Source organism: Aethalodelphis obliquidens, unplaced genomic scaffold, assembly GCF_003676395.1.
Source record: "Aethalodelphis obliquidens isolate GAN/ISIS:26980383/991018 unplaced genomic scaffold, ASM367639v1 scaffold152, whole genome shotgun sequence".
Classification (NCBI taxonomy): Eukaryota; Metazoa; Chordata; class Mammalia; order Artiodactyla; family Delphinidae; genus Aethalodelphis; species Aethalodelphis obliquidens.
In genome coordinates, this window is record NW_020838096.1 from 72,739 (window position 1) to 100,477 (window position 27,739).

The following is a 27,739-nucleotide window of genomic DNA, read 5'->3' on the forward strand; positions in this document are numbered from 1 at the left end:
ATATATATATATATATATATATATATATAGTTGCTCCCAAAGTCCACCGTCTCTATTTGGGATGATTCGTTTTCTATTCACGTATTCCACAGATGCAGGGTACATCAAGTTGATTGTGGAGATTTAATCCACTGCTCCTGAGGCTGCTGGGAGAGATTTCCCTTTCTCTTCGTTGTTCGCACAGCTCCTGGGGGTCAGCTGTGGATTTGGCCCCGCCTCTGCATGTTGGTCGCCTGAGGGCGTCTGTTCTTCACTCAGACAGGAAGGGGTTAAAGGAGCAGGTGATTCGGGGGCTCTGGCTCACTCAGGCCGGGGGGAGGGAGGGGTACGGAGTGCTGGGCGAGCCTGCAGCTGCAGAGGCCAGCATTGACATCACACAAGCCTGAGACGCGCCGTGCATTCTCCTGGGGAAGTTGTCCCTGGATCCCGGGACCCTGGCAGTGGCGGGCTGCACAGGCTCCCAGGAGGGGAGGTGTGGAGAGTGAGCTGTGCTTGCACACAGGCTTCTTGGTGGCTGCAGCAGCAGCCTTAGCGTTTCATGCCCGTCTCTGGAGTCTGCGCTGATAGCCGCAGCTTGTGCCCGTCTCTGGAGCTCCTGTAAGCGGTGCTCTGAATCCCTTCTCCTCACGCACCGTGAAACATATAGGCAAGTAAAACTCTTGCTTCTTTGCAGCTCCAGACATTTTCCCAGACTCCCTCCCAGCTAGCTGTGGTGCACTAGCCTCCTTCAGGCTGTGTTCACGCAGCCAACCCCAGTCCTCTCCCTGGGCCCCGACCTCCAAAGCTGGAGCCTCAGCTCCCAGCCCCCGCCCACCCCGGCGGGTAAGCAGACAAGCCTCTCAGGCTGGTGAGTGCTGGTCGGCACCGATCCTCTGTGCGGGAACCTCTCCTCTTTGCCGTCCGCACCCCTGTTGCTGCGCTCTCCTCCATGGCTCCGAAGCTCCTCCCCACCCTCCCCACCACCCCGCTCTGCTCTCTGCCCGCGAAGGGGCTTCCTAGTGTGTGGAAACCTTTCCTCTTTCACAGCTCCCTCCCACTGGTGCAGGTCCCGTCCCTAACCTTTTGTCTCTGTTTTTTTCTTTTTTCTTTTGCCCTACCCAGGTACGTGGGGGGTATCTTGCCTTTTGGGAGGTCTGAGGTCTTCTGCCAGTGTTCAGTAGGTGTTCTGTAGGAGTTGTTCCACGTGTAGATGTATTTCTTATGTATCTGTGAGGAGGAAGGTGATCTCTACTTCTTACTCTTTCGCCATCTTGAAGTTCTTCTCCATTTTTGTATGTCTCAAAATTTGTTTTATTTACCTTTTGATTTCTTCTTTGGTCCATTGGTTGGTCAGGAGTGTGTTGTTTAATTTCCATGTATTTGAAAAATTTCTGGCTTTCTAACAGTTATTGATTTCTGCCTTCATAACATAGTGTTTGTAAAAGATGCTTGATAAAATTTGTCTTCTTGAATTTGTTGAGACTTATTTTGTGGCCTACCATATGATCAATCCTAGAAAAATTTTCTCTGTACTTGAGAAGAATGTGTATTCTGTTGCTGTTGGATGGAATGTTCTATATGTGTCTGTTTTATCCATTTAGTTTATAGTGTTATTTAAATCCACTGTTTCCTGATTGATTCTCTGTCTGGATGATCTGTCCGTTGCTGAGAGTGGGATATTAAAGTAAACTGGTGTTATTATATTGCTATTTCTCATTTTATTTATGTTAGTATTTGCTTTATATATTTAGGTGCTCCAGTGTTGGGTGCTAAAACATTTACAATTGTCATATCTTCTTGATTAATTGACCCCGTTTTCATTATATAATGACCTTCTTTGTCTCTCATGACTATATTTAGCTTAAAGTCTACCTTGTCTGATATTTGTATAGCTATCCCTGCTTTCTTTCAGTTACCACTTGCTTGGAATATCTATCACTTCATCCTATATGTGTCCTTTAAACTAAAGTTGAATCTCTTGTAGACAGCATGCCATTGGGATCTTGTTTTTTATCCATTCAGCCATTCTGTCTTTTGATTGGAGAATTTAATCCATTTATGTTTAAAGTAATTTTTGATAGGTATTGCCATTTTGTTCTATTGAATTCTTCAGCCATTGTATTCTTCAGCTCTAAGATTTCTTTTTTTTTTTTTGATAGTTTCCCTTTCTTTCTTGAACTTTTTGTTTTGTTTGTGTACTGTTTTCCTAATTTTCTTTAGATGTCTATGTGCTCTTGTAGTTCACTGAAGTTCTTTAAGAGGATTATTTTGAATTCTTTCTCAGACAGTTTATAGACCTCTGTTACATTAGGGTCAGTTATTGGAGCTTTATTAGTTTCTTTGGGTGGTGTCATGTTATGTTTACCTATTTTCTTCGTGATCCTTGATTCCTTGCATTGTTTAAACAGTTTCCTCCAGACTTTACACGTTCACTTCTGTAGGGAAAGACCTTCACCAGTCATGATTGCTTGAGGCTACTGGACAGGTCAGCTGGTAGCCTTCACAGTCAGCAGGGCTTGCTGTTGGGGTCTCTAGTTAGATGAGGCCATTGCTTGTGCTCTGAGGTTGGGGGGATGCCACTGGCTGGGCTCCACAGTTGGGTAGGCCTATTGGCTGGGCTCCATGTTCAAGCAGGACCACTGGGTGACCATCTCCCTGTTTGGGTGGGGCTACTGGTTTTGCTCAGCAGTCAGATGGGGCCACTAGCTGGCTTCTGCAATCACCTCCAGTTGGGTAAAGTCCCAGGCTGTGTTCACTGCTAGGGTGGTGCCACTGGTTGGATTCCATGATTGAGCAGGGCTGTGGGTTGGGTTTAGCAATCACCCCTTGTTGTGTGGAGTCTCAGACTGTGCTCCACGACCAAGTGGTACCGCTGGCTGGATTTTATGTTTAAGTAGGGCCCCAGGCAGGACGTATTGGTTCGACGTGGCCTTAGGCTGTGCTCTGCGATTAGGTGGGGCCGCAGACTGTGCCCTGAAGTTGAGCAGGGCTGCATTCTGGTGTTCCTGATCAGTAGACTGTGCTCTGCCGCTAGGCTGAGCTTCCTTGTTGGGTGGGATCACAGGCTATGCTTCTTGGTTGGGCAGGATTACTGGCTGGGCTTCCTGCCTGGGCAAGGCCGCAGACTGTGTTCAGCAATTGGGCAGGGCCGTAGACTGGGCTTCTCTGCTTATCAGGGTTGTAAGGCTGGGATCCATGGCTGAGTGGGATTGTAGGGTGGGCTCTCCCTCTCTAGCAGTCCCATAGGCTGGGTTCCCTTGTCACCCAGGATCACTGTTCCAGCTCTCTGGTTTTGCAGGGCCAGTGGCTATTCTCACCAGTTGGGCAGGGCTGCTGGTTTGGCTGCCTGACCAAGTGGGGCTGTACGATGGGCTTGTGGCTGCTCTAGTTCCCTGGCCAGGCTTCCTGGAAGGAGAGACTGGAGGCTATGCTGAGCACTTGGGCAAGGCTGAGTATTTGCTTGCCTTCATGGGCTGGATGGTAGAACAGGCTCCATTTCCAGTCTGGCCCATTGATTGTGGGTCCAAATCAGGTAGAACTACCAACTGAGCTCCCTAGCCAGAAGGGGCCACTGGCTCAGCTCTGCAGATGGCCAGAGTTGCTGGCTGGGATCTTTGCTCAGGCACTGATATGAGCAGGAATGCCGTTTTCCAGAGCCTGAGCAGTGTTTGCTGTAAGCTCCGCCCCCTTCTCCATCTCTCTCTGATCCCCAGTAGTCAAGCCCAGCTGATTCCTCTGATGATCTCCATGAGGCAAGACCTGAGTGGGCCTCCTGGAAGTGTCCCATATGCTGGTTGTCCACCTCGGGCTCTCTTTTCCCATTATGGAATCCATATTCCCACTTCTCCCCACAGGGAGGAGGGTGATGTGGTCAGGGTATATCCAGTTCTCTCACCCTTCTAATATGCTCCTTCTCAGTCTCTGTTGTCCAGCAGGGTGCTTCAGCCTTACCCTCAGGTTCTAACATCTTCACAATGGAGTCTTTTCTATGCATAGTTGCTAGGTGGTCTTCTTGTGAGGGAGACTGAAGTTGGGAATGATCTATGTGACCATCTTGATGACATCACTCTCCTCTTCATGCTTGACTTCAAGTAGATTATATATTCCTTAACGTATTGATAAATTATGTCTTATAATTTTGCCTCTCTGGTGCTTAGCTCCATACTGGGAATGTGGCAGGTGAACAATAGATGTGTGGTAGTTCTGTGATTAAACCCTGTGAGAAAATAAAGCATTATAGTATAAATTGCTGCTCCTCCATGCACACCTGCATTTGCAATATGTATTTTTTTCCTCCAGAGTTTCTGTTGTCAGTAGCTCATAGTTATTGATTCATACTGTTTATTGGTAGTAACTCGGTGGGCTGCTTTGCTGCAGGGATAATTTGATTAGAGGTACTGCTGTTTGACACCATTCAGGAAAATGTTACACTATAAATGGTATTGGATTTGTCACAGAGTGACATTGAAGAGAAACCAGGGATAGGCAAACTAATAACATGCTAGCCTTGTTATTAAAATTGGGCCTTTTGGCATTTTTGTCCACCATTTTTTACTGATATCACTGCCTTCCTAAGAGATAAACCATGTGACCAATTTGATGACTTTTATTTGGCAAGGGCAGAAACTAATGCCAGATAAACAAGGTCATAGTAAGCTGATGTAGAGCCTGTGCTTCCAGAATACTGTGTTTCTGTCCTCTGAGGTTAGAGATCCGTTTTATTTAGGTAAGGGGATAAGATTGGAATGCACTGGAATGAAATGCTCATGTTGACAACATAAGTTTTAATGGAACTTGAATCTGACTGTGTGTGTGTGCTGTGTTTTTTACAGGGAATCATCATCAAAGGACCTACCAGAGACCACAGGAAAACATGGGGAGAAGTAAGTTTCTCTTTACTTTTAAATAACTTAGATTCTCTCCACATTAATCCACTATATCCAGGAAATTAGATTTGCAACTCAAAGCTTGTATTTTGTTTTTTTTTTTTGTTCTTTTTTGTTTTTTTTGTGGACACCTAAATCATATTTCTGGTTAGTGTTAGAAAGGTTTCGTTTGAAGCAGGGCTGTGCAGAAAAAGACCAACAGATCACATGTTGCTCACTGGAAAGGGTCTTTTGTTTCCCCTGCTCTTTTCTGGACATCTTCCAGTACAGGGAGAGAAGGCTCAAACTTGATATTATATAAACCTGCCCTAATCCCAGCTTCTTTACAACTCTTAGCAAAGTAACCCATATGCTGCTAATGGTTTCTGAGGCTTGCTGATAATAACATAAACAAAAATATGATTGTACTGTGCAACCAGTGATAATAGTGACAAATTCATCTGTGAGGTTGACTTATAAATGGCTTTGGTTGCCCCTAAAATGTTTAAGCCTGGCATTAAGAAGCATTAGATGAATTCTTTTTATTTTTCCTTTCTCATAAGGCTGTTATATGGGCAGTGAAAAATAGACAAATTTAAGGTCATTTCTTTCTTAAGTTGTTAATAACCAGCCACTGCAGTGACTTCATAAATAATTCTAATCAATGTAGACCATAAAAATCTGATGCTATAAAGGACCTCAGAGGAAGACTTGGTATTGGGGAAGTATAATGAGAAGAGTACTGGACATAGGTCAAAGACCTGAATTCAAGTTCTACCTCTACTGTCTTGATCAAATCCTACTGTTCCCCTAAACTTGTTTGTTCATCTCTGAGGTGGGATTAAAAACATTCTGCACTATTAGCCTCAGGAGATTGTGGTTGTCATAATGTGATAATATATATGAAAGCGTGTTGAGAACTCTGAAGTATAATGGAAGAGTGCAGTGATGTGCTCGTTGCTGTCCTTACTGTATATCTTCATTGGTTATGTCTTTCAGTAGTTAAAATGAAGTTATTTGATCAGATGCCTCTGTAGGCAGCAGGGCTGGGACCAGGGTTGTGCAAGTGACAGAGAGTGCTTCCTTATGTTTATGCTCTAGGCATCTTTCTCGCCCCATGTCAGTATGGGCCCTGGTAGGCAGCCCCAAGGATTATAGATAGAAAATATCTTCCTGAACCTTGATGAGCCAGCTTTTGTGTGTTTTCTCCAGTGCTTTCCTGGGTACTCTGGTTCTTTCCCAACCTTCACAAAAGATACCAATCTCTGAAAGTTTAGAAATTTTTAAAAAAATGACTAAATAAAAAAAACTGGTCAAAGTTCTGGGACTAATCCATACCACGTCCTAACTCCAAGTCAGCTGTCAACAGAACCTTCCAGAGTGACTCATCATGGTTTGATCCTCACTTTCTCCAAGCTTCAAGTGAATTTGGAGAATGTTGTGATGATTGGATTTCATCATGGCCATATGGTGAAGAAAGCTGCACTGAGACAGGGCAACATATTACTTCTTGTTTTCATTCTTCCTTTTCACAATGGTCATCAGGTTATTAGCAGGGAGATCATTCGGTGCTTGCTTTAAAAGGCGCCCCACCAAGTATTTGTTTAAATGGTCAGGTAATTAATAGAGTTCTTGCTAAAGGACAGGGCATGGTACTGTAATCTGCAAAGATGGGCATGTTTCCAACCTGGAGATGAGATAAGGGAAGTGCTTCAAAAGAAATACTACTTTTACAAACACATGGAAGTGTGTAATAGCAGCATTTTGACTGTGTTAAGCACTTTAAAAACATCCTTAAAATCCTGAATCTCAAAGAATCTGTCCTTTACACTCTAAGCTTTACTTAGTTTGTCTGATTATACTTGTTAATTGCTGAAAAAAAGAATGCTTAGTGAAAAAAAAGGTGCTTCTGTGGGCTCTTTTTTTCCTTTTCTGGCAGTGTACAATGGAGTTTTTAGTAGATTTGGCAAAGATTCTCACAAACATAGCTCAATGTGTCATACAAAGGGACAGCAGAGGAAAATATCACAAAGACATGGCACTAGCCTCATTAATTAAGGAGCCATGAAAACAAAGAACACAGCTGGGAAACCATACAGTGTCGATGAAAAATTAAAGTGAAATTGAGGTGAATTTCTTTTAGTATTCTTTGATACTGGATGAAGAAATTATTTATAAATATGTTAGAGGAATCATTCTTTTATTTATGTGATATGAAAAAATTCATAAACAAATTCTTACAAATTGTGTCCTTGGTATGTGGCATTGAAATCCCATTTACTATATAGGGATTTAGTATTTAGCTAGAATTTAGTATTTAGGACTTTTATGAATATATAATTATTTTGATATTAACAAGTATCTGTAGAGCATTTCATAACTCGTACATATTTCTCCTTCATTATCTTATTTGAGTTGTAAGAGAACCCTATAATGTAAATAGGTATTATTACCTTCATTTTATATATTATAAAACTGAGGGTCATGAGAGAAAGTCTTATCTAAAGTCCACAGTTTATAAATGAAGAGTCAGAAGACAAACGTGGGTTTCCTTATGTCATATCCAGTTTTTATTTTCTTCCAACAAATTGTATTCTGAACACCCTAGTCATCAGCAGTGTATAAAGTTGATTAAAAACTTAGGAGCTATCTGATGCTGTGAAAGGTATGGAAGAAAATATTTTCTTAGAACTACGATGATATTCATATGTTTCTCACAGCATGGGGGGAGTGGGCAGATAGGAAAAGAGAAATGGCTCAGTGTTCATCAACATTTATGGTAACAGCTAAAACACGTGTGTCAGATAGTAGAGTGCCTCAAATATCAAAATCCTCTGAGCAGGGCTTCCCTGGTGGCGCAGTGGTTGAGAGTCTGCCTGCCGATGCAGGGGACACGGGCTCGTTCCCCAGTCCAGGAAGATCCCACATGCCGTGGGGCGGCTGGGCCCGTGAGCCATGGCCACTGAGCCTGTGCTCTGCAACGGGAGAGGCCACAACAGTGAGAGGCCCGCGTACCGCAAAAAAAAAAAAAAAAAAAAAAAAATCCTCTGAGCAGCGGTGGTCCGTGGCTGCAGTAATTCAAAGGCAGCAGCAGTAATTGGCAGTCACCAAGCTAGATAACAGGATAATTCAACTCAGAAGCTTGCTGTACACAGCCCACAGTGGGAGGTGCCCAAAGTAAGGGGCCTAAGACACCACTTCTGTGGTGAAAGTCAACCTTCTTGATTGATAGGTTTTTATATTTGTGGTTCTTCATAACACAAAGAATAAAATACAGCATGGAATACCAGAACAGCATGTAGACGACAAGGGGAGATGCTGTTACAAAAAAACAATAGCATGTATAAATAAAACTATGTGTAAGATTTTAGTAGAGAATTAGCATTTTCACAAAGAAGAGAATGTAAGGATTTTGCAAATATGTATATATAGGCTTACCAAATATCATGTACATAATACTAGAGAGTATATATCAATAATCGTCTTCAGATGGAAAGTAAAACTTTATCCTACCTTCTCATCCCCGCCCCTACCCCTACCCTCCCCGCCCCGAATAACTGGTACATTCACGATAAAATGACAAAAGTCTCAGTATTCCACAAAGCAATTTCTTGGGAGATGTCTTGCTAAAAAATTTGGGGGTTGTTGTTTTTGTTACAATGTTTGAGTAGAATTTGACTTTGAATCACACCTATTTTCCATCTGATTTTTTTCTGTCAGAACACACTTTCTGCATATTTTAAGTGCTATAGCAGCAATTTATGGTATTTATTACTCTAATATGCAGTTACGATGGCTAATTTCACTGTCTTTACCTTAACAACAAAGCTTCTGGAAGAAATTCATCATGTTTCCTCAATAATAGCAAACCACAAGATGTTCCTACTCGTCTTTTACAAAATAGGAATAATATTTAGCCATGAATCTTCAAACTGATTAATTTTGCTTTGTTGTGTAGAAAACAATATCTGGAATAGCTGAATGATAGCAGGCAGACAGGTCTTATTTGTGAAGAATAATTAACATAAAAATATAAAAGATACCTTAGCATTTTTTCTGTTTCTCCTCTTTCAGTATTTAATCTTTGGAGATAGCTTTTACCTAGCCTAGTAGGTAACCCTAGGTCTATAAATTCTTAATCTGCAAAGTCAGTTTCCATCTTCATTTTCCATGCTTAATGGTAACATGCCCTTGATGTCCTAGTATACATGAATATATTGTTGTGCTGTAGAGAAACAGAGACAGTGCTACCAGTTACACTCTTTTTATTATTATTAAAACATAGCAGCATCATTCCTTTGGGTCACTGGATGTACTTGGCTCCTTTAGTTCAAAGAACCCAAACATGTCCCCTCCACTTATTAAGACTTAATGGAAGGAAAGATGGTTTATAGCTACCACAGTAAATTTCTAAGCTCTTTGAGTCACTGGTGAACTACTGTTCAGTTGAGGCCAATCCTAAACTTTCATTCTGAGCATACAGCTCCATGTTTTCAAACAGGGAATGAGTGAGTGTTCAAACTGACAAGCCTTGTAAAGTGACTGTCTCGTAATGTAGTGCCGAATTTTATTTGACAGCTCCCAGTTTACAGTTCAAGTGAAGGCACACATTTAAAGACAGTTATTTCATTTTCTGGCCTATATTAAATCTGAGAGTCTTTCTATTATGGTAGCATATTCATGCCTCTGCAGTTCAGATGATGTCACCAATTTATCGTAAACCCTTGTCTAGCTTCATAATTTTATAACAGTAAAACAAATCTGCTTGGGGTTGACAACAGCCATTATTTTTTCCTGGCAAGTTTTTTCCATCAGAAAAAAAATGAGCTTACTATTTAAGGGTCAGGCTGCTTTTTTTTTTTTTTTAAACTCATTATAGTGCTTGATGCTTTTTGTCTTTGATGGAATCCTCTTTGCCTTTTACCTATTCAAGAAGAAAATAACTTTGGTACGTAAGTTTAGAATGGTTTCTCAACCTTAGCACTATTGACATTTTTTTTAAAAAATTGAGGCAAAACACATAATGTAGGCAAAACAATTCACATAACATAGAATTGACCATTTTAAAGTGTGCAGTTTAGTGGCATTTGTACAGTCACAGTGTTGTACAACTATCTTGTACCAAAACATTTCCATCACCTCCAAGGGAGACCCTCTACCCATTAAACAGTCTCTGTTTCTCCCTTCCCAGGCCCTGGCAACCTGTGATCTGATTTCTAGCTCTATGGATTTACCTATCCTGGATATTTCATTTAAATGGAATAATACAATATGTGCCCTTTTGTTGTGTCTGGCTTTTTTCACGTAGCATAATGGTTTTTAGGTTTATCCATGTTGTATTAGTACCTTATTCCTTTTTATGGCTGAATAATATCCCATTGTGTGAATATACTACAATGTGATTAGTCATTCATCAGTTGGTGGACGTTTGTGTTGTTTCCACCCTTTGGCTATTCTAAATAGTGCTACCGTGAACCTCGATGTACAAGTTTTTGTTTGAGTATCTGTTCTCAGTTCTTTGGGGCATACATGTAGGAGTGACTATTGACATTTGGGGCCAGGTCAGTCTTTGTTGTGGGGCATCTCCCCACTACATGCCAGTGGCACCTACCCCCCAAGTTGTGAGAATCAAAAATGTATCCAGACACTGCCAAATGTTCCCTGGGGTGCGATATCTCCCAAGATTGAAAACCACTGATTTAGAATAAAGGGAAGGAAATCTTTAGAGATAAGCCATAATTAACATATTATGATTTTCATAGAAGTAATTCCGGTCTAAAGGAGAGCACTAGAGTTGGCCCTCTGTGTCTGCAGGTATCCACAGGTTCCACATACATGGATTCAACCAACCATGGATCAAAAATATTGGAAAAAAGTAAAAATTCCAGAAAGTTCAAAAAAGTGAAACTTGAATTTGCTGCATGCCTGCAACTATTTACATAGAATTTACATTATGTTTCCAACTATTTATGTATCACATTGTATTAGTTATTATAAGTAATGTAGAGATGATTTATAGTATATGAGAGGATGTGCATAGGTTATATGCAAATACTATGCCATTTCACATAAGGGACTTGAGCATCTGCAGAATTTGGTATCCATAGGGGGTTCTGGAATGAATCCCCCATGGCTACCGAGGGACAAATGCATATGGTTGTCAACAGAAATAATCAATAAACTGATCTATGATAGGAATAGAAAGAAGTTTTATTTGAGCCAAACTAAGAACTGTAGCCCAGTAGACAGCAGCTCAGGTAACTCTGAGGAACTAGTCTGAAGAAGCATGGTTTTCAGCACAGTTTTATATCTTGTCAGAACAAAGAACATCAAAGAAGTCAGGGATCCATTCCTTCAAGATTTCAAAACAACAGCCACAACAAATCAGCATATACACAGGGACTCAGTATGGCCTTGGCACCTGGGAAGGGAGTCTTATCACTGAAAGCATACCAGCATTGGCGACCCAGGAAGGGAGGCATTTCACCTTTATTTTTAACATGGACATTTTTTACTTCTGGCCAGTGCACCCTTTTCTTTAAGGATTAAGGCAGCTGTACAATGCATGTTTGATAGGCCACAAACAGGCTGTTTTAGTTAGCATAAACTTCGAGTTAAATCATATATAAGCCAGAATGACTTTCCCATACCGCAGTATGTGAAATTTTCTTCCATTATGGTTCTAGAAACCAAGGTACAGTCCTGGTCCCATAATCAAGCAGCTGTGTCCTTGGATAAGTCACTTAACCTCTGGATTTCAGTGTAAAATGAAGGGATTGAGATGGATCAGTGGTTTCCAGTGTTGCTCAGTGAAGCGCCAGGTTTTCTAAAGGGGTCCCTGAGGAGCCACTATGAGAGAAGGGGAGGAAAAGAGAGCTCCTGGTATGTAGTACCTCCCCTTCAGACAGAGCAAGCGAAAGTTTGAATTCTATCATTTCTAGAGCAAATTCACATATAAATAACATTGATTTCACCAGCGAAGTCATTTCTGAAATCCATGTGCTAATTAACAAAGGCACTAATTTGTCAATGAGACGCCATTTCTGAAATCCACCATGCTCTGCTGTTCGTGCACAGAAGAGAAAGATAGCTGAATACTATCTTTGAATGCTGTCTGAACAACCACCTCTGAAATGTGGCTTTTTGATTAAATGTAGTATGTGTTCTATTAGGACAACTATTCACTCCTAACATCTATTCACTCCTTACATCTAGATTACAGCTAACTATCACATAGATAATACCATACTGTCTATGTTGACAGATTGTGAAGCATTGATTATAACATAGAGCTATGTATTTAAAACTATATTTCACATTTGCTGAGTCTCTCTACATGCCTTTCCCCCCATTTAAATGGTGATTGTTATAGTTGTTTCTATTTTCTTCCATATGGGACAGAACTGTAATCAGTGTAAATCAGATCCATAAGCTAAAAACAAAGTTTTATGGTCGTGACAACTATAAACTCTAAGACTAACGATATTCTTGTTGATAACAGTTGAGGCACTAGTGATAAGAGAAATACCTATCTTTGGAATTCCCGTGTTTTCATGATTCCACCTGATCGTGTGCTTAATTTTGTGCAAATTAGACCATTTTCTAATTCCATGTTTGTTTCCTGTGGGTAAGGCACAGCCCCTAGTCTATAAATATCATGTGTTAGAGTACCATACCATACATTTAAACCAGTTATTGCAATTGCTATTAACTTGATTGCTGTCATCCTTATTTCATTAAGAATTCTTTTTGATAAGGCGTTATGAATTGTAAAACTCCTTCAAAGAAAATTTGGCCTTTTACCTTCCTTTATGGGAGAATCTATTAGATCTTTTCTCTTTATCTCATTATTCCTTACAAAGCGTAAAATTGTTAGACAAGAGACATCTGAATATTTGATGTCAAATCTAGCTTTTAAGAAAACCATATTGAGTTAGCAAGACCCAGTCGGCAGGGGGGAACCATATTTGTTTTGTTTTAAAAAAATATTGGCTTTATAGACGTACATTACCTGTTTTGTCTTCTCTCTCATAGAAATCCATTTCTGGCATTTTCTCCACAGTTATTCCAGGAAACCTGCCTGTTATCATCTGGCGTTTCATTGCATACCTCCGGTAGCACAAAGATATCTTTTTTTAAAGTTTTAGTTCGTGATCATAACCACTACATTGTCCTTAAGAAGCAGGTTCAGGATATTAAAGATATTAATTACTTCTTCTCTCAAACCCTGAGACTCCCCACTCTAACTAGCTCAGTCCTGTAACTTCACATTATTTTTCAAATATCTCAGTCCTTGAGTGGGTTTCAGCTTCCTAATTCCTGTGAATACATATACTACATGCCATTCTAACTAAGCTGTAAGTTTGTGACAACCTGTTTGGGCACATGAGCACCACTGTACAACAAATTCTGAATTATAAACCTACCTGCTATGAAAAAATTAACCTTTAATTTCCACAAATAGGTTACAGTGGTGAAATACAATTGGGAAATAATCTGATTTTTCCACCTCCCTAACTAATAGGAAGATAATCCAAATAGGATCTTTTTATTTTGCATAATATTGGTTTTTAGGAGGTGAAATGTCACTTTAGAATTCTAGTGAGACTTTGTTTTTCTAGGGAAAGTTATATCCATCAGTCTGATAAGAAATGCCTATTTAATACCCATTTCAGCAGGAAAAAAACCTTGAAGGCATCGTATGCACGCACAACTGAGTAAATGATGGTATCAAAATGGCTTAGAAGCAAGAAAACAAAGAATTATGAGTATGACACTTCATAAGATTTTCTTTTATAGTATATAAATCTGAGCACAGGATTTAGTGCACTTCTTGTTGATTTTTGCTTCTTGTTTGTTTGGTTTTTTTGGTTGGTTTGTGGGATGGTGGTTGCTTGGCTGAAAAATAGTGTGTTCATATCCCCAAAGAATTTGGATGTGATACACTACTCCCACTTAACAAAAATCTTTCCAAGTATAGAACTTCACAGTTACAACTCAAAGGACCTAAGAAATCATATACATATAACACCTTAGGTTCACAAATTAGGAGACAGGCCCAGATAAATTAAGCAACAAATGCAGAATCATGCAGCCAGGTTAGTGCCAGAGCTGGACAGGAATCCGCATACCTGACTACAAATTCGGGACCTTTTCACCCTACCATACTCTTCTCTTTGCCTGCAGTTTCATTTGTTTCAATAAAGGGTTAGTGAAAGTGGTGAACGGATATTGGCTTTCTCAGACTTCAGCAAGATAGCCTCAAAAGGCAGTTTTCATATGACTAACAGAAGGCTCAAATAAGTGGATAGCTTAGCATCTTATGCAGTCTTTTATGAGAAATTCACAACTAAACAAGATATCAGAGATTTATTCAGAAAAGAAACAGCTTCCTGGTTAGCATGTGGACTCATTATAGTTTCAGTCTGTGGCACACCAACATTTACACAGCACTGTCTAGGAATGAAGTTTCCACTTGAATAAATACATTTTGCAGACTGCTCATGCTCACCTTTTTTAATTGTTAAAAAAAACTTTTTAAAAACTATTTTTATGGAAATAGTTCTAAAATAGATCATATACCTTACTGCCTTCTTAAACAATATCGTGAACATCATGTGGTCCTTTCTTGGTGAGTCAGGTTCACCATCATAAACATAATCATTGACGCCTACAGCTTTGGGAGCTGTTAGTGTGAGCAGGGTTAGGACCTACTCAATAACCCTCAAAGGGCCTTCTGTCTGTCTTTCCTCTTGTCTTCAGATTCATCAGCTTTCACTTCTTGTTGCTGTCAGTGTGTTGATCTAGTTCAGCCCACCCCTAGTCCCTTCTACTTCTCAGCTTTAATGTGCAATGAGGCTTTCAAGTCTTATAGCCAGGCTCGTGGATGAGGGTTGAGTAAATTGATCCTTGATTAGTCTAAGGGAGCTGAGGCTCCCCTGTAGGTAAAACATAAGATAAGTTATAATGCATGACCTTGGTCATCTTTTGTTTCTAAGTTTATGAGACTGGATTTATTTGAGTGACTTCTACATATATAATGTCTTACTGTCCTTAATATCCACAGTGATTATGTCAAATATTGAATAGCTACCTGAACTATCAAATAACCCAAGTATCAATGGAAAATAATTTATTTAGTATATTTTGTTATAGCTACTCATTCATGATTCACTGAACATATATATCTGTCATGTGTATGATTCTCATTTCTTAATCTGTCCTTCTTAAGAGCTTCTTTGTGATCTATTATTAAAATTCTCATGATGATAGACTATCAGCATACATTTAATCAAAGTTGAAGTTAATAAAAGTAAACATATAAGGTATGGTAAAGGATACTTGCTTATGAGTTTCTTACAAAATCAAGTCCTTCTAAATAAGGACCAGAGATAGTCCTTAATTTACATTCTGAAGAACTTCTGAAATTTTTAAATCTCATGATATCCTCAAAATATTTATGACTCATCAACGTAGGCACTACTCAACATTAGCTAATTGAAAGGCCCTATGAGACTCTCATAAGGCTTTAATAATGTCTAAAGGTATGGTGCAGCAGGAGAAAGATGGCTCCTAAGGCCATTTTTAGTCACACAGGGCATGCTTTTTCTTCTAATTGTGAACAGTCGAGATACATGCAAGATAACCTTGGACTCAGGGAAGCCAAGGCACATGTTTACTGAGAATCTTTGATACCCAATGGTCATACAGATGAAATTAGGCTGCATACCATCAGTGCAAACCATCAATCTGTACATTTTCAATAAACAGTGTAGACAAGCTAGTACAGAGTGCCCCCAAGGGCTTTAAACAGCACTTTATAAAGCTAGTACATTTCATCCCAATCTTGACCAAGGGGACGAAACTTCTAGGCATCCCTGGAGTTAAACATACAGACTGACTGAAAGCTAACCCTATCCTTTATCATTTATTCTTTATTTTCTAAGTGTATTTTTTTATCATCTTGGTAACTCTCTTGTTTTTCCTTTAATGGAGTAACTGCCACCATGACAGCTGTCGCGGTGGCAGCAAATCACACTCTGGTTTATTGAGCTCCATTGTTTGCCAAGCTCTGAGCAAAGCACTTTATGTCCATTACCTCATTTATAACTATGACGTCGGTGCTGTTATTCCAATTTTATGGATGAGGAAGGGAAGTGTAGGGTTTTTGCTTTCCTCACATAGCTGTTTGCTTTAACAACTTTTTCTTACCGTCTAAATGCATAACTGATGTGTACCATTTAACAAGCTTGGAATACCAATGAGATCACATTTGTTACTCAGATTAAATAGCCACAGCCCCTGGAAATATGAGAATGTCTGTCTTCCTTCCCTGACCAACCCTATTCCCATGGGAAATTGAAGAACTCTAGGGTTGCACCTTAGGTCTAGAGGAGTACGCCCTGGGAGGAGCAATCAAGATGGCGGAGTAGTAGGACATGAAGCTCACCCTCTCCCACAAACAGAGGAGTATGCCCTGCCTCCTGCACTGAAGAAAGATAATGGAATGCTAGGTGCATTTGTAGGAAGTTCCCATTCTCTCTTGATCTTCATGTTCTTGCTATTGTTGTCGGCGTATAGTCTTACATTAAAACCAGGGCACTCAAACCAGGCTTTCTGGTACCCAGGACAATTCCAAGGACAGTAGAGGAGTCACTTTGTGAACTGTGGCATAGGTTGCCTTTGCTTGGCTGGTAGTAATTACCAGCAGTGCCAGGAAGAGAGTAGGGCACCTTTCTACCCAGCATTTCACTCACCTGTGCTTGCTCCATAACACAGGAGGCCCGATTGCCCGGTGTTCCGGCTACCTAGTGACCCTGTTGTTTCATTTTCATCTCCCTGGCCTCTTTCCCAGGCAAGCTCACAGAACCAGAGTGGCTAATTGAGGGAGACCTTAGGATAACCTACAATTGAAGGGTTTGACTGGATGGGGGGGAACTGTACTGTATTCTTTTCCTGCTAGCTCTTATCAGGGCCGCAGTAACCCATGTGACAGGTTTCAGTAACTGTAAACTTTCAAAAGGGATTTCAGTTTCCTTCCTCAGAGAAGGAACTTCCTAGCCCATTCAAGCATGGTGTGTCAGATGTATTTGGGAGAGCAGTGGCAGGACTCCATCAGCCTCTAGAACCCCTAGGTCAGAGGTTCCCAAACTTTCTGAGTTTAAGGTGCCCTTAGTTATTGCAGAGACTTTTTCACAGCAGCCGTAGGCCAAAAGAAATGCCTAATAGTTCCATTTATTAAGTAATTAGGTCCAAACAACTTAATAGGTATTTATATCCTGACAGCTTGGTAACCATTTGAAAAAATAATACAGACATACCTCCTTTTTTTTTTTTTTTTTTTTTTTTTTTTGCGGTACGCGGGCCTCTCACTGTTGTGGCCTGTCCCGTCGCAGAGCACAGGCTCCAGATGCACAGGCTCAGCGGCCATGGCTCACGGGCCCAGCCGCTCTGTGGCATGTGGGATCTTCCCGGACCGGGGCACGAACCCGCGTCCCCTGCATCGGCAGGCAGACTTTGAACCACTGCGTCACCAGGGAAGCCCGAGGCATACCTCCTTTTATTGCACTTTGCAAATATTGTGTTTTTTTACAAATTGAAGGTTTGTGGCAACCCTGTGTTGTCAGGTAATAGCATTTTTAGCAATAAAGTATTTTCTAATTAAGGTATGCACATTGCTTTTTAAAGGTATAATGCTATTGCATACTTAATAGTCTATAGTATAGTGTAAACGTAACTTTTATAAATGCACTAGGAAACCAAAAAAACTCATGTGACTTGCTTTGTTTCGATATTTCTATCTTAAAATAGCCATGCAGTTACTAATTGGATGTGTGTACCTGTTGGGCACCGCACTTCTCAAACCTCACTTCTTGTCAAACACAGCACTTTTTTTTTAAAAAATCATAGCTGAAAATCCAGTTTCACAAAGGAAAGGAATGTAGAACTATCTAATAATGAAACTGTGAATTACCTTAAGCTCATAGTTTGTGTGGTATCCAACAGATGTTAAGTATCAATGCATTTCTCCAAAACTGTAAAATATCCTGCACATTCTTCATGAATTCACTGCAGCACCCTGGAGAGCCAAGGTGCTAGTTCCTTGCCAAGCCAAAAAGCATCTGGCTGTGCCCTCTTCCCACAACAGTAGTTGTCCAGCTACTCTCCCTCTACATAAGTATTACGGCAAATCAATGGTTCTTTCAGAACAAAAAAAGACGTGCTCCAAGCGGAGCCCAAACAGAAGTACTGTACAAATTTCAAAAGGTAGTTTCTCTTGCAAAAGGATATTCAAATGCTGTCTCACTAGAAACTTTGCAGTAAATGTATTGATTTCATAATCATATATTAAGTTTGCGATGCTGCCTCATAATTAGAGGCATGGTCCATGGCTTCCCAGCTTCTAGTCATTCAGATATCAAGTTTCTCCCATTCTGCCTTTTCCTTTATTCCACGCTTATTGAATCATGTACTGTACCAAGGTCTTTACTAGGTATTATGAAAGACAGATGTTGGATCAAAATATTAATAATACATGGGCCCTGCCCTCAAGTCTTGAGGGGGAACCAGATAGGCGTACCAAAAATTATAATAAAATTACAATATAGTTAATTGCTATAATTGAAGTATACGTAAATACTGAGAGTCTATAGCAGCTCTGTCTAACGAAGTGGGGAGTACAATCTGGGGAAAGTTTTTAGAGGATTTTACATCTGAATGGAATAGGAGTTTGCTAGGTAGAGGAAATATTAGGTACAGAATTATGGAGGCATAAAAAGAACCTATATGAAGGATGGTAAGATTTGGTTTGACTGAGGAATAAGGTACATGATGGGTGTAGTGGCCAAAGAGATCACCCATATTTCACATCTGTCCCTTTCTTTCCCTTCCTATTGCCACCATGCTAATGCATGATCTCATTATTTCTTAACCTGGTCTGTTGTAAGTAGCCTTTTTCCTGCCTTTATCCGTCCATTTTCTCTTCATCCGACCCCCAAATCTGTTGTACTTATACATTTTTCTAGGTTATTCTCCATGAAGTATCGGTTTAAACTCTTGAATGCTGTCGAATAGTTTAAATATCTTAGCCTAACATTAAATGCCTCCATGACATGGCTATCAGGCCCCTTTCCGGTTTCATCTCCCTCTCTCCCTCTTTTGAATCGTGTACTCTGGCCCTACTGACCAGCTCATATTCCTCATTTATGGCCATAGGTTTATTCGATTTCAGGCCCTCACTCACTATTTTGTCTTCCTAGGATGTCTTTCCTCACCATCTTTGCATGCCCCAATCCTGCCAATTTTTAAAAGGCCAGCCCAAATATACTTTTTACTTGCCCTTCTCCAGGTTCCTCTCCCATCCCGAAACACACTTACCCAGTAGAAGTACGCCTGCCTGCTGACCTCAAAGAGCATCTACCTTGTTCATCTTGTGTTAGAGCTGTTTTTGTATCTCTTTTATCTTCATTATCTCTTGCACTGAAGAACCTTGAGGTCAAAGGCAGTCTCCTACTCATCTTTGTGACTTGTCATGATCTCATTGTACATAGTCTGTGTTCAGTAAATATGTCCTAAAGAAGGAATTTTGTTCACTTAAAAGAAAAATGTAAACATTTGCAACTTTAAATAATGACTGTTTCAATGAATCCAGACCCAAGATTAGAGAACTGATTAGATAAGTGGAGTAGAGATTTTCCATGTGGGCTGTTAATTTTCAGGCCTTACCATCTGCTGTTTTTCAGCAAATGTACGGACATGATTTTGCCTAGATAAAGATTTTTGGCATTAAAATGTCAGTTTTAGTATGCTGCAATGCATTAAAAATATGTAACATGACTACATATTTCGGTTTAAGGCAGTAATTTAGAGAGTTACTTGAGAAGCTATCTTATTTCATTTATCTTTATTCTTTTCTTTTGAGGAGAAAGCATGGGTGAGAGCTATTTATTTTGAAATTATGAAAAAGTAGTTACGTTTTTTGAATTAATATACTTATTTTGTGGTCGTTTATGTGTTTGCCAGACTTAGAGTTTAAATATTTTCTTTAGTAAGGGTGTTTCCTAACTGAATCTAAAGAAACAGCTTAGGTTTTTCTTTATGTCCTTTAATGAGAAAAGAACATGTTTGATTAATACCTTAGTGTTGTGTTCTCAAAGTAAATTTACAGTCTGTATACTTGCCACATCATGTAATCTCTGATGAAGGCATACACATGATTCTGGACAGCTGTGGGGTAACTCACACCTTTTTTTTTTTTTTTTTTTGGCGGTACATGGGCCTCTCACTGTTGTGGCCTCTCCCGTTGCGGAGCGCAGGCTCAGCGGCCATGGCTCACGGGCCCAGCCGCTCCGCGACATGTGGGATCTTCCCGGACCGGGGCACGAACCCGCGTCCCCTGCATCGGCAGGCGGACTCTCAACCACTGCGCCACCAGGGAAGCCCAACTCACACATTTTGATGAGAAGGAGGTAGAGGGAAGTAATCAACTTTAGTTTCAAACATTAAGTCCAAACACAAGGCCTAGCATTGTGGAAACTGCCCAGTGTTTTAGGAAGAAATAGTCTGATCTTAACCTATAGGTCCAAGCTGCCACCTTTCTCTTTATTTTGTTTCCACATAGAAAGAGTCCCAATTCTGGTATCACCCATGAGATTTCCAAATTACCTTGATGAGGAACAGCAAATACTCTGCCACAACTTCCTATTCCCTAATATATGGCAAATGGAACTAATCTGTAACAATATCTTTCCTACTGGTCAGACTCTTACTCTAGGTGGTATCTTCTAATTGAGCACATTTGGCAGGTGAGATAAAATCTACTTGCCAGCTTATTCCATCTAGAGTTCTCTGTATTATATCATGTTGCCTCCCAGTACAAGAAAATACACAGAAGGTGTTTGTGGAATGCTCTTGGTAATTTGATTCGGCTGGAATAAGAAGGGCTGTGTCTTGCTATATTACCTTATAGTTGCTTAACCTTCTGAATTAGCCTGCTTTCTGGTTTCAAGAGTTAGCTGCTTTCCTTCACCCCTTTATGGAGATAGTGTATATAACATGTTCTCTTAGGAGAATTTAGGTTTCTTTTTTCCTCTTAAAAGCTTAAAATACATTATTACTGATTGGTTTATTTTCAAGAAAACTGTCCCAAAAGCCAAAGATGCGTTAGACTTTATTGACATATCTGTTGTGTTTAGAAACAAGGAAGCCAATAGCCCTGATCAGTTTTTTACTTGTCAGACCACACTGAGTGTAGAATACAATATTTCATGAGGTAAAGACGGTACGGAGACTCCTATCTATTTTATATGACCAACAGATGAAGGAACTAGACATGTTTATCCTAGAAAAGAGAAGCCTCGAGAGAAATCAGTTACTGTCTTCATGAATTAGTTGGCCTATTATATGGAAGAGAGTTGTTTGTCATGGCATAAATAAAACCAATGGCTAGGAAGTTGTTAATTCAGTGAAATGTTCCTTGAAAAAGGGCTCCACAGTCAAATAAATATGACACATGCCTGTGTCATGTTCGTTTTCTGGAGATTTAAAATATATATTAACTGCATATTAAGGGTCCTGAAAAGTCATGCAGTAAAAGATCTTTTTTAAATTTGTTAATCCCAGCATTCCATAAACACCTTCCTCAGAACTAGTTTTCTAAGGAGCTCCCATTTGAGTAGTGGTTTCAAACTGTGGGAGTGGGACCAGCAGCACCAGTGTTACCTGGGATCTTACTAGAAATGCAGCTTCTTGGCCCTACCCGAGACCTATGGAATCAGAGACTCTGGGAGGTCGGCCCAGCAATATGTGTGATAAGTCCAGCATGGGCTTCTGATGCTGCTAAACTGTGAAAAGCACTGATAGAAAATTCTACTATTACTCTCCCACTCAATAGCATCCTTTTATTTTTTTATTTTTTAAGATTTCTTCTAATGATATTTTATGACTGTGTGATTAATTTTTATCGGTGGTTACCCTTCTGAAGTACAGAAGGAAGGAAACACTTATGGAAGGCCTACTGTAGTTTTCAATGTAGCCATCTAATTGGTATCAATTTGGATACTTTAAAGAATCCTAAGTAATGAATCCGTATCTTCTATGACGTGAAATACACATTTCTAAAATGAGGTAAACCTTAAATTCATTGCTATTGTGGCCATTTTTAAAAGAGCATTTACCGGTTTTCATTTTACTTCAAAATGTTTTTTGCAAAATGTACACTTTTTTTTTTTTTTAAAAATACATCTTGAAGGATCTGTAATGTGCCTTCTCTCATGTCAGAGGTCTTTAAGATTAGGGAATTTTGTAATTTCTTTGCATTAGCAAAGATTAAATTCTGGTAGCATTCTATTTCTCTCTCCAAACAAGCAGGACAGTTTTAGAAAAATGTAATTGAAGTATAGTTTAAAATGAATCTGTACGTAAAAAAAAATAATTCCCCATGAGTATGCATATAACCATTGCCTTATTTTACTGGGTATCATAAATGTGCATTTTGAATGTTTATATGAAATGCCCCTATAAGTCATGCAGAACAATTTTCTTTTTCTGAAGGACACTGAAATGGGGTTAAATATATTAAAGTGTCAAAATATATTTAAGTGCATTTAGAACAAAATTATTACTAATATCTCTTGGAATGAATTATGGCCAAATTTGTCTTAATTTCTTGATATTATTTTGTCAACTCTTCCTTTCGTACAAGTAAGTGTTCTCTGGGTTTCTATTAGGTCGATTGGAATTTTATTATTTTTTAGTTAGGGGGACAAAGACTGATAGTCCATAGACTGGATTTTGATCTCATTGCTGCTGTCCAACAGCAGAACGCCTGGGGGCTTCCTCTTACAGTAATGAGCACAAGTACTGGTATCATTATTGCTATATTTAAACACCCAAGGTTGGCAGACATGTGCTAAAGTCTGGATATAACATCGTTAATCATGTTGTTGTCCCTGCCCAGGGCAACTGCTACTGAAAGGACACATTCACATGATGAGGAAGACAGCAGATTGGTGGTTGAGAGCTGAATGTCACTTTGCTGACCTAGAGAAAGAGGTTTAGGGTGTTGGCTATGTTTTCTAAAGAGTATCCAGCAGATTTCATCTTGTTTATTAACTTTCCACATTTTTTTAAATTACAGTTTTATGCTTATTATTATATCTCTTTTTAGTTTTCCTCACAGGAGAAAAAGCCAATTCAGTATTAAAACGCTACCCAAGAGCTAATGGACTTTTTGAAGAGATAAGGCAGGGCAATATTGAACGTGAATGCAAAGAAGAAGTCTGCACATTTGAAGAAGCAAGAGAAGCTTTTGAAAATAACGAAAAAACTGTAAGTATATCGGCAATCTTTTTTAAATGTTCACAGATTTGCCTACCTTTGTGATGTATATTTGAAACCTGCATTCCCAAATTGTGTGCACTGCTGTCATTTAAAAACTACCCTCCCAAAGAACTAACTCTGAACGGGGCCTCTAACTAAGCCACCCGACTCTGCGGGTCGGAGGTCTAGTTTCACTTCCCTGTGTGCTGGTCTGTCTTTGAGGGCTCCATTGCCATAGGACCCTGCTGAGTTGAGATCGATCATCTGAGCAAGGGGGAAGCATGATTTACACAAGGCTTTGTTCGGGAACGTTATAGATACCATTATGACCATACCGTGCTTCATCTGGGAGAAAGTGCAGAGGAAGCTAACAGATAGTGATGCTGTTTTAAAATGTTTTACTCATTAGGTAGGTTTATTCCTAGGTATTTTATTCTTTCTGTTGCAATGGTAAATGGGAGTGTGTCCTTAATTTCTCTTTCAGATTGTTCATCATTAGTGTATAGGAATGCAAGAGATTTCTGTGCATTAATTTTGTATCCTGCTACTTTACCACATTCATTGATTAGCTCTAGTAGTTTTCTGGTAGCCTCTTTAGGATTCTCTATGTATAGTATCATGTCATCTGCAAACAGTGACACCTTTACTACTTCTTTTCCGATTTGGATTTCTTTTATTTCTTTTTCTTCTCTGATTGCTGTGGCTAAAACTTACAAAACTATGTTGAATAAAAGACCTGTATGCAGAAAACTATAAGACGCTAATGAAAGAAATTAAAAATGATACAAACAGATGGAGAGACATACCATGTTCTTGGATTGGAAAAATCAGTATTGTGAAATTGACTATACTACCCAAAGCAATCTACAGATTCAGTGCAATCCCTATCAAACTACCAATGGCATTTTTCACAGAACTAGAACAAAAAAACTCACAATTTGTATGGAAACACAAAAGACCCCAAATACCCAAAGCAATCTTGAGAAAGAAAAATGGAGATGGAGGAATCAGGCTCCTGGACTTCACACTATACTACGAAGCTACAGTAATCAAGACAGTATGGTACTGGCACAAAAACAGAAATATAGATCAATGGAACAGGATAGAAAGCCCAGAGATAAACCCACGCACCTATGGTCAACTAACCTATGATGAAGGAGGCAAGGATATACAATGGAGAAAAGACAGCCTCTTCAATAAGTGGTGCTGGGAAAACTGGACAGCTACAGGTAGAAGAATGAAACTGGAACACTCCCTAACACGATACACGAAAATAAACTCTAAATGGATTAAAGACCTAAATGTAAGGCCAGACACCATAAAACTCTTAGAGGAAAACATAGGCAGAACACTCTATGACATAAATCACAGCAAGATCCTTTTTGACTCACCTCCTAGAGAAATGGAAATAAAAACAAAAATAAACAAATGGGACCTAATGAAACTTCAAAGCTTTTGCACAACAAAGGAAACCATAAACAAGACCAAAAGAGTACCCTCAGAATGGGAGAAAATATTTGCAAAGGAAGCAACTGACAAAGGATTAATCTCCGAAATTTACAAGCAGCTCATGCAGCTCAATATTAAAACAACAAACAACCCAATCCAAAAAGGGGCAGAAGACCTAAATACACATTTCTCCAAAGGAGATACACAGATTGCCAACAAACACATGAAAGAATGTTCAACATCACTAATCATTAGAGAAATGCAAACCAAAACTACGATGAGGTATCACCTCACACCAGTCAGAATGGCCATCATCAAAAAATCTACAAAGAATTCATGCTGGAGAGGGTGTGGAGAAAAGGGAACCCTCTTGCACTGTTGGTGGATATGTAAATTGATACAGCCACTATGGAGAACAGTATGGAGCTTCCTTAAAAACTAAAAATAGAACTACCCTATGACCCAGCCACCCCATTACTGGGCATATACCCTGAGAAAACCATAACTCAAAAAGAGTCATGTACCACAATGTTCATTGCAGCTCTGTTTACAATAGCCAGGACATGGAAGCAACCTAAGTGTCCATCGACAGATGAATGGATAAAGAAGATGTGGCACATATATACAGTGGAATATTACTCAGCCATGAAAAGAAACAAAACTGAGTTATTTGTAGTGAGGTGGATGGACCTAGAGTCTGTCGTACAGAGTGAAGTAAGTCAGAAAGAGAAAAACAAATACCGTATGCTAACACATATATGTGGAATCTAAAAAAATTGGTTCTGAAGAACCTAGGAGCAGGACAGGAATAAAGATGCAGATGTAGAGAATGGACTTGAGGACTCAGGGAGGGGAAAGGGTAAGCTGGGACAAAGTGAGAGAGTGGCACTGACATATATACACTACCAAATGTAAAATAGATAGCTAGTGGGAAGCAGCCACATAGCACAGGGGGATCAGCTCACTGCTTTGTGACCACCTAGAGGGGTGGGAGGGAGGCACAAGAGGGAGGAGATATGGGGATAGATATGTGTATACCTATAGCTGATTCACTTTGTTATAAAGCAGAAACTAACACACCACTGTAAAGCAAGTATACTCCAATAAAGATGTTATAAAAAATAATAAAACGTTTTACTTCTACAAAAGAAGAGACATATCAGAACTCCCCTACCCACTCTGACAAGATACCTCTTCACCTCTCCTTACTCTAGACCAATTGCTATGCAAGGAGAACAGGGATGAGAAAGCACAAGGCAGTGGTATACATTCTCTGGAACTGCTTTATGGTAGGAAATGACATTACCAGTGGTTGCCATTATATAAAGATCCATTCCTGTACGCTAACCATGAAAATAACACTACATGCGAAACAAATGATGTTAGCTGTGATAAAGGGACATCAAATAATCTCAGGAGCAGTGGATGCAGAAGTTTTAAAGAAAGAGGATTTGTTCTCTTGTTAGGTAGAGAAGGATCCAGGGCGTAAGAGGAAGGAGTTCAAGGAGAGATTATCAGAGAGGCAGCATTGCTAGATTCCAGTGTGCACAGCAAAGGTAAAATCAGTTTATAAAGTGATAAGTTGTGAGCATCATGGCTTTTAAATCTTAAGTCCCACAGTTAAAAACAGGGAAAAGAATACATCACCCATGATGCCATTATGCAATCACAAAGCACTGTTGGCTTTTTAATTTCTTTCCAGCTTTTTTCTTCTGTATCTGCTTACTTCTTGCAGGGTTTTTTTTACACATTTTTTCTTCTTCTTAATATATGTTCATTGTAGAGAAATTGAAAATGTAGTAAAACATAAAATGAATAAAATCACTTGAATTCTTAGCACCATCAGTTTTATACTTTTGGTATTTATCATTCTAGCCTATTTTTAGTATAAATTTTTAATAAGAACAATAGGATTATCGTATAAATGGTGCTTTGTAGCATGCAGGTTTTAATAAAAAACTAGTTCATGTACTTAAATGGAACTTAGTTTTTGATATTGTGATTTTCCAAAAAATACAAATTTTAGATATTCTACTGTGGTTTTCATAAAGCTAATGGCTTTTCATCCTGCTTTATCATTCTCCTTTAAAGGAATGGTAAGAACTTTAGTGGGAAGATACTTTGAGACTGTGTAAATATTCTGTTCTCCACCAAACTTCTACCTACTAGTTTTTGTGGGGTTTTTTTAGTGTGTAATCTTTTTATTGCATATAGAATTTTGAGCCTGAATTTCCCTTCTGAATCCAGAACATTATTAAAAACAAGCATATTTAAATGTCATTAGGCTTTTCTCCAGGTACTAGTATTTTTACAATCATCGAACAGCATTCTTAGTACTACATGAAGTATAATACTTTGAGATTGAACTATGGAATATGTCAGGACTTAAATAAACTTTGTAAATATACACTGGCTGTGGATCGTACACATTAGTCAGACATGATTTCTGCCCACCTTACACGGCATTTTGCTCTCACATACATTTCCCCTCTCAGCTAAGTTTAAGTTCAGATTATCATAGCAATATGTATAACGGGTTTATTAAAAGTCCTAAGATTTGTGAGATACAAGTAGAAATCAACTTTATTTTTCCTTTTCAGTAGAATTTCTCCTTCCACTCGTTCCTAGAGTTGATCTTGAGTGCAGTCAGTCCACAGCTTTTTTATGTGTTGTTTCCCTTATTTTGTATTTTCAAATGAGTTCCAACCTTACCATCTAGTTTTAATGTCTGCTGTTGATAGTTCTTGACTGAATCAATTAAATTCTAGTTTAATATAACGCTAAATGGTGAATTTCTGACTCAATCATTCTGTGTACGTTTGTTAGTTGGCATTCCACTATGGGCAGGAACTTTCCCTTTATCTATCTTTCATAGATCATTTTATTCAGTGAGTTATAATTCATTGCTGTCAGTGTTTTTTGTTTTTTGGTTTTTTTTTCCGGTATGCGGGCCTCTCACTGTTGTGGCCTCTCCCGTTGTGGAGCACAGGCTCTGGACGCGCAGGCTCAGCGGCCATGGCTCACGGGCCCAGCTGCTCCGCGGCATGTGGGATCTTCCCGGACCGGGGCACGAACCCATGTCCCCTGCATCGGCAGGCAGACTCTCAGCCACTGCGCCACCAGGGAAG

At 39.5% G+C, this 27,739-nt stretch overlaps 1 protein-coding gene across 2 annotated transcripts in view; it reads left to right on the forward strand.

Moving 5' to 3' along the window:
* PRRG1 (proline rich and Gla domain 1) overlaps positions 1-27,739 on the forward strand; it is a 135,982-nt gene that overhangs the window by 64,995 nt on the left and 43,248 nt on the right. For both annotated transcript variants that reach the window (XM_027099943.1, XM_027099944.1), the window contains exons 2-3: positions 4,812-4,862; positions 23,011-23,171. In XM_027099943.1, coding sequence (XP_026955744.1) covers positions 4,853-4,862; positions 23,011-23,171 — 171 coding nt within the window. In that variant the 5' untranslated portion in view covers positions 4,812-4,852. The remainder of the gene's footprint in view (positions 1-4,811; positions 4,863-23,010; positions 23,172-27,739) is intronic.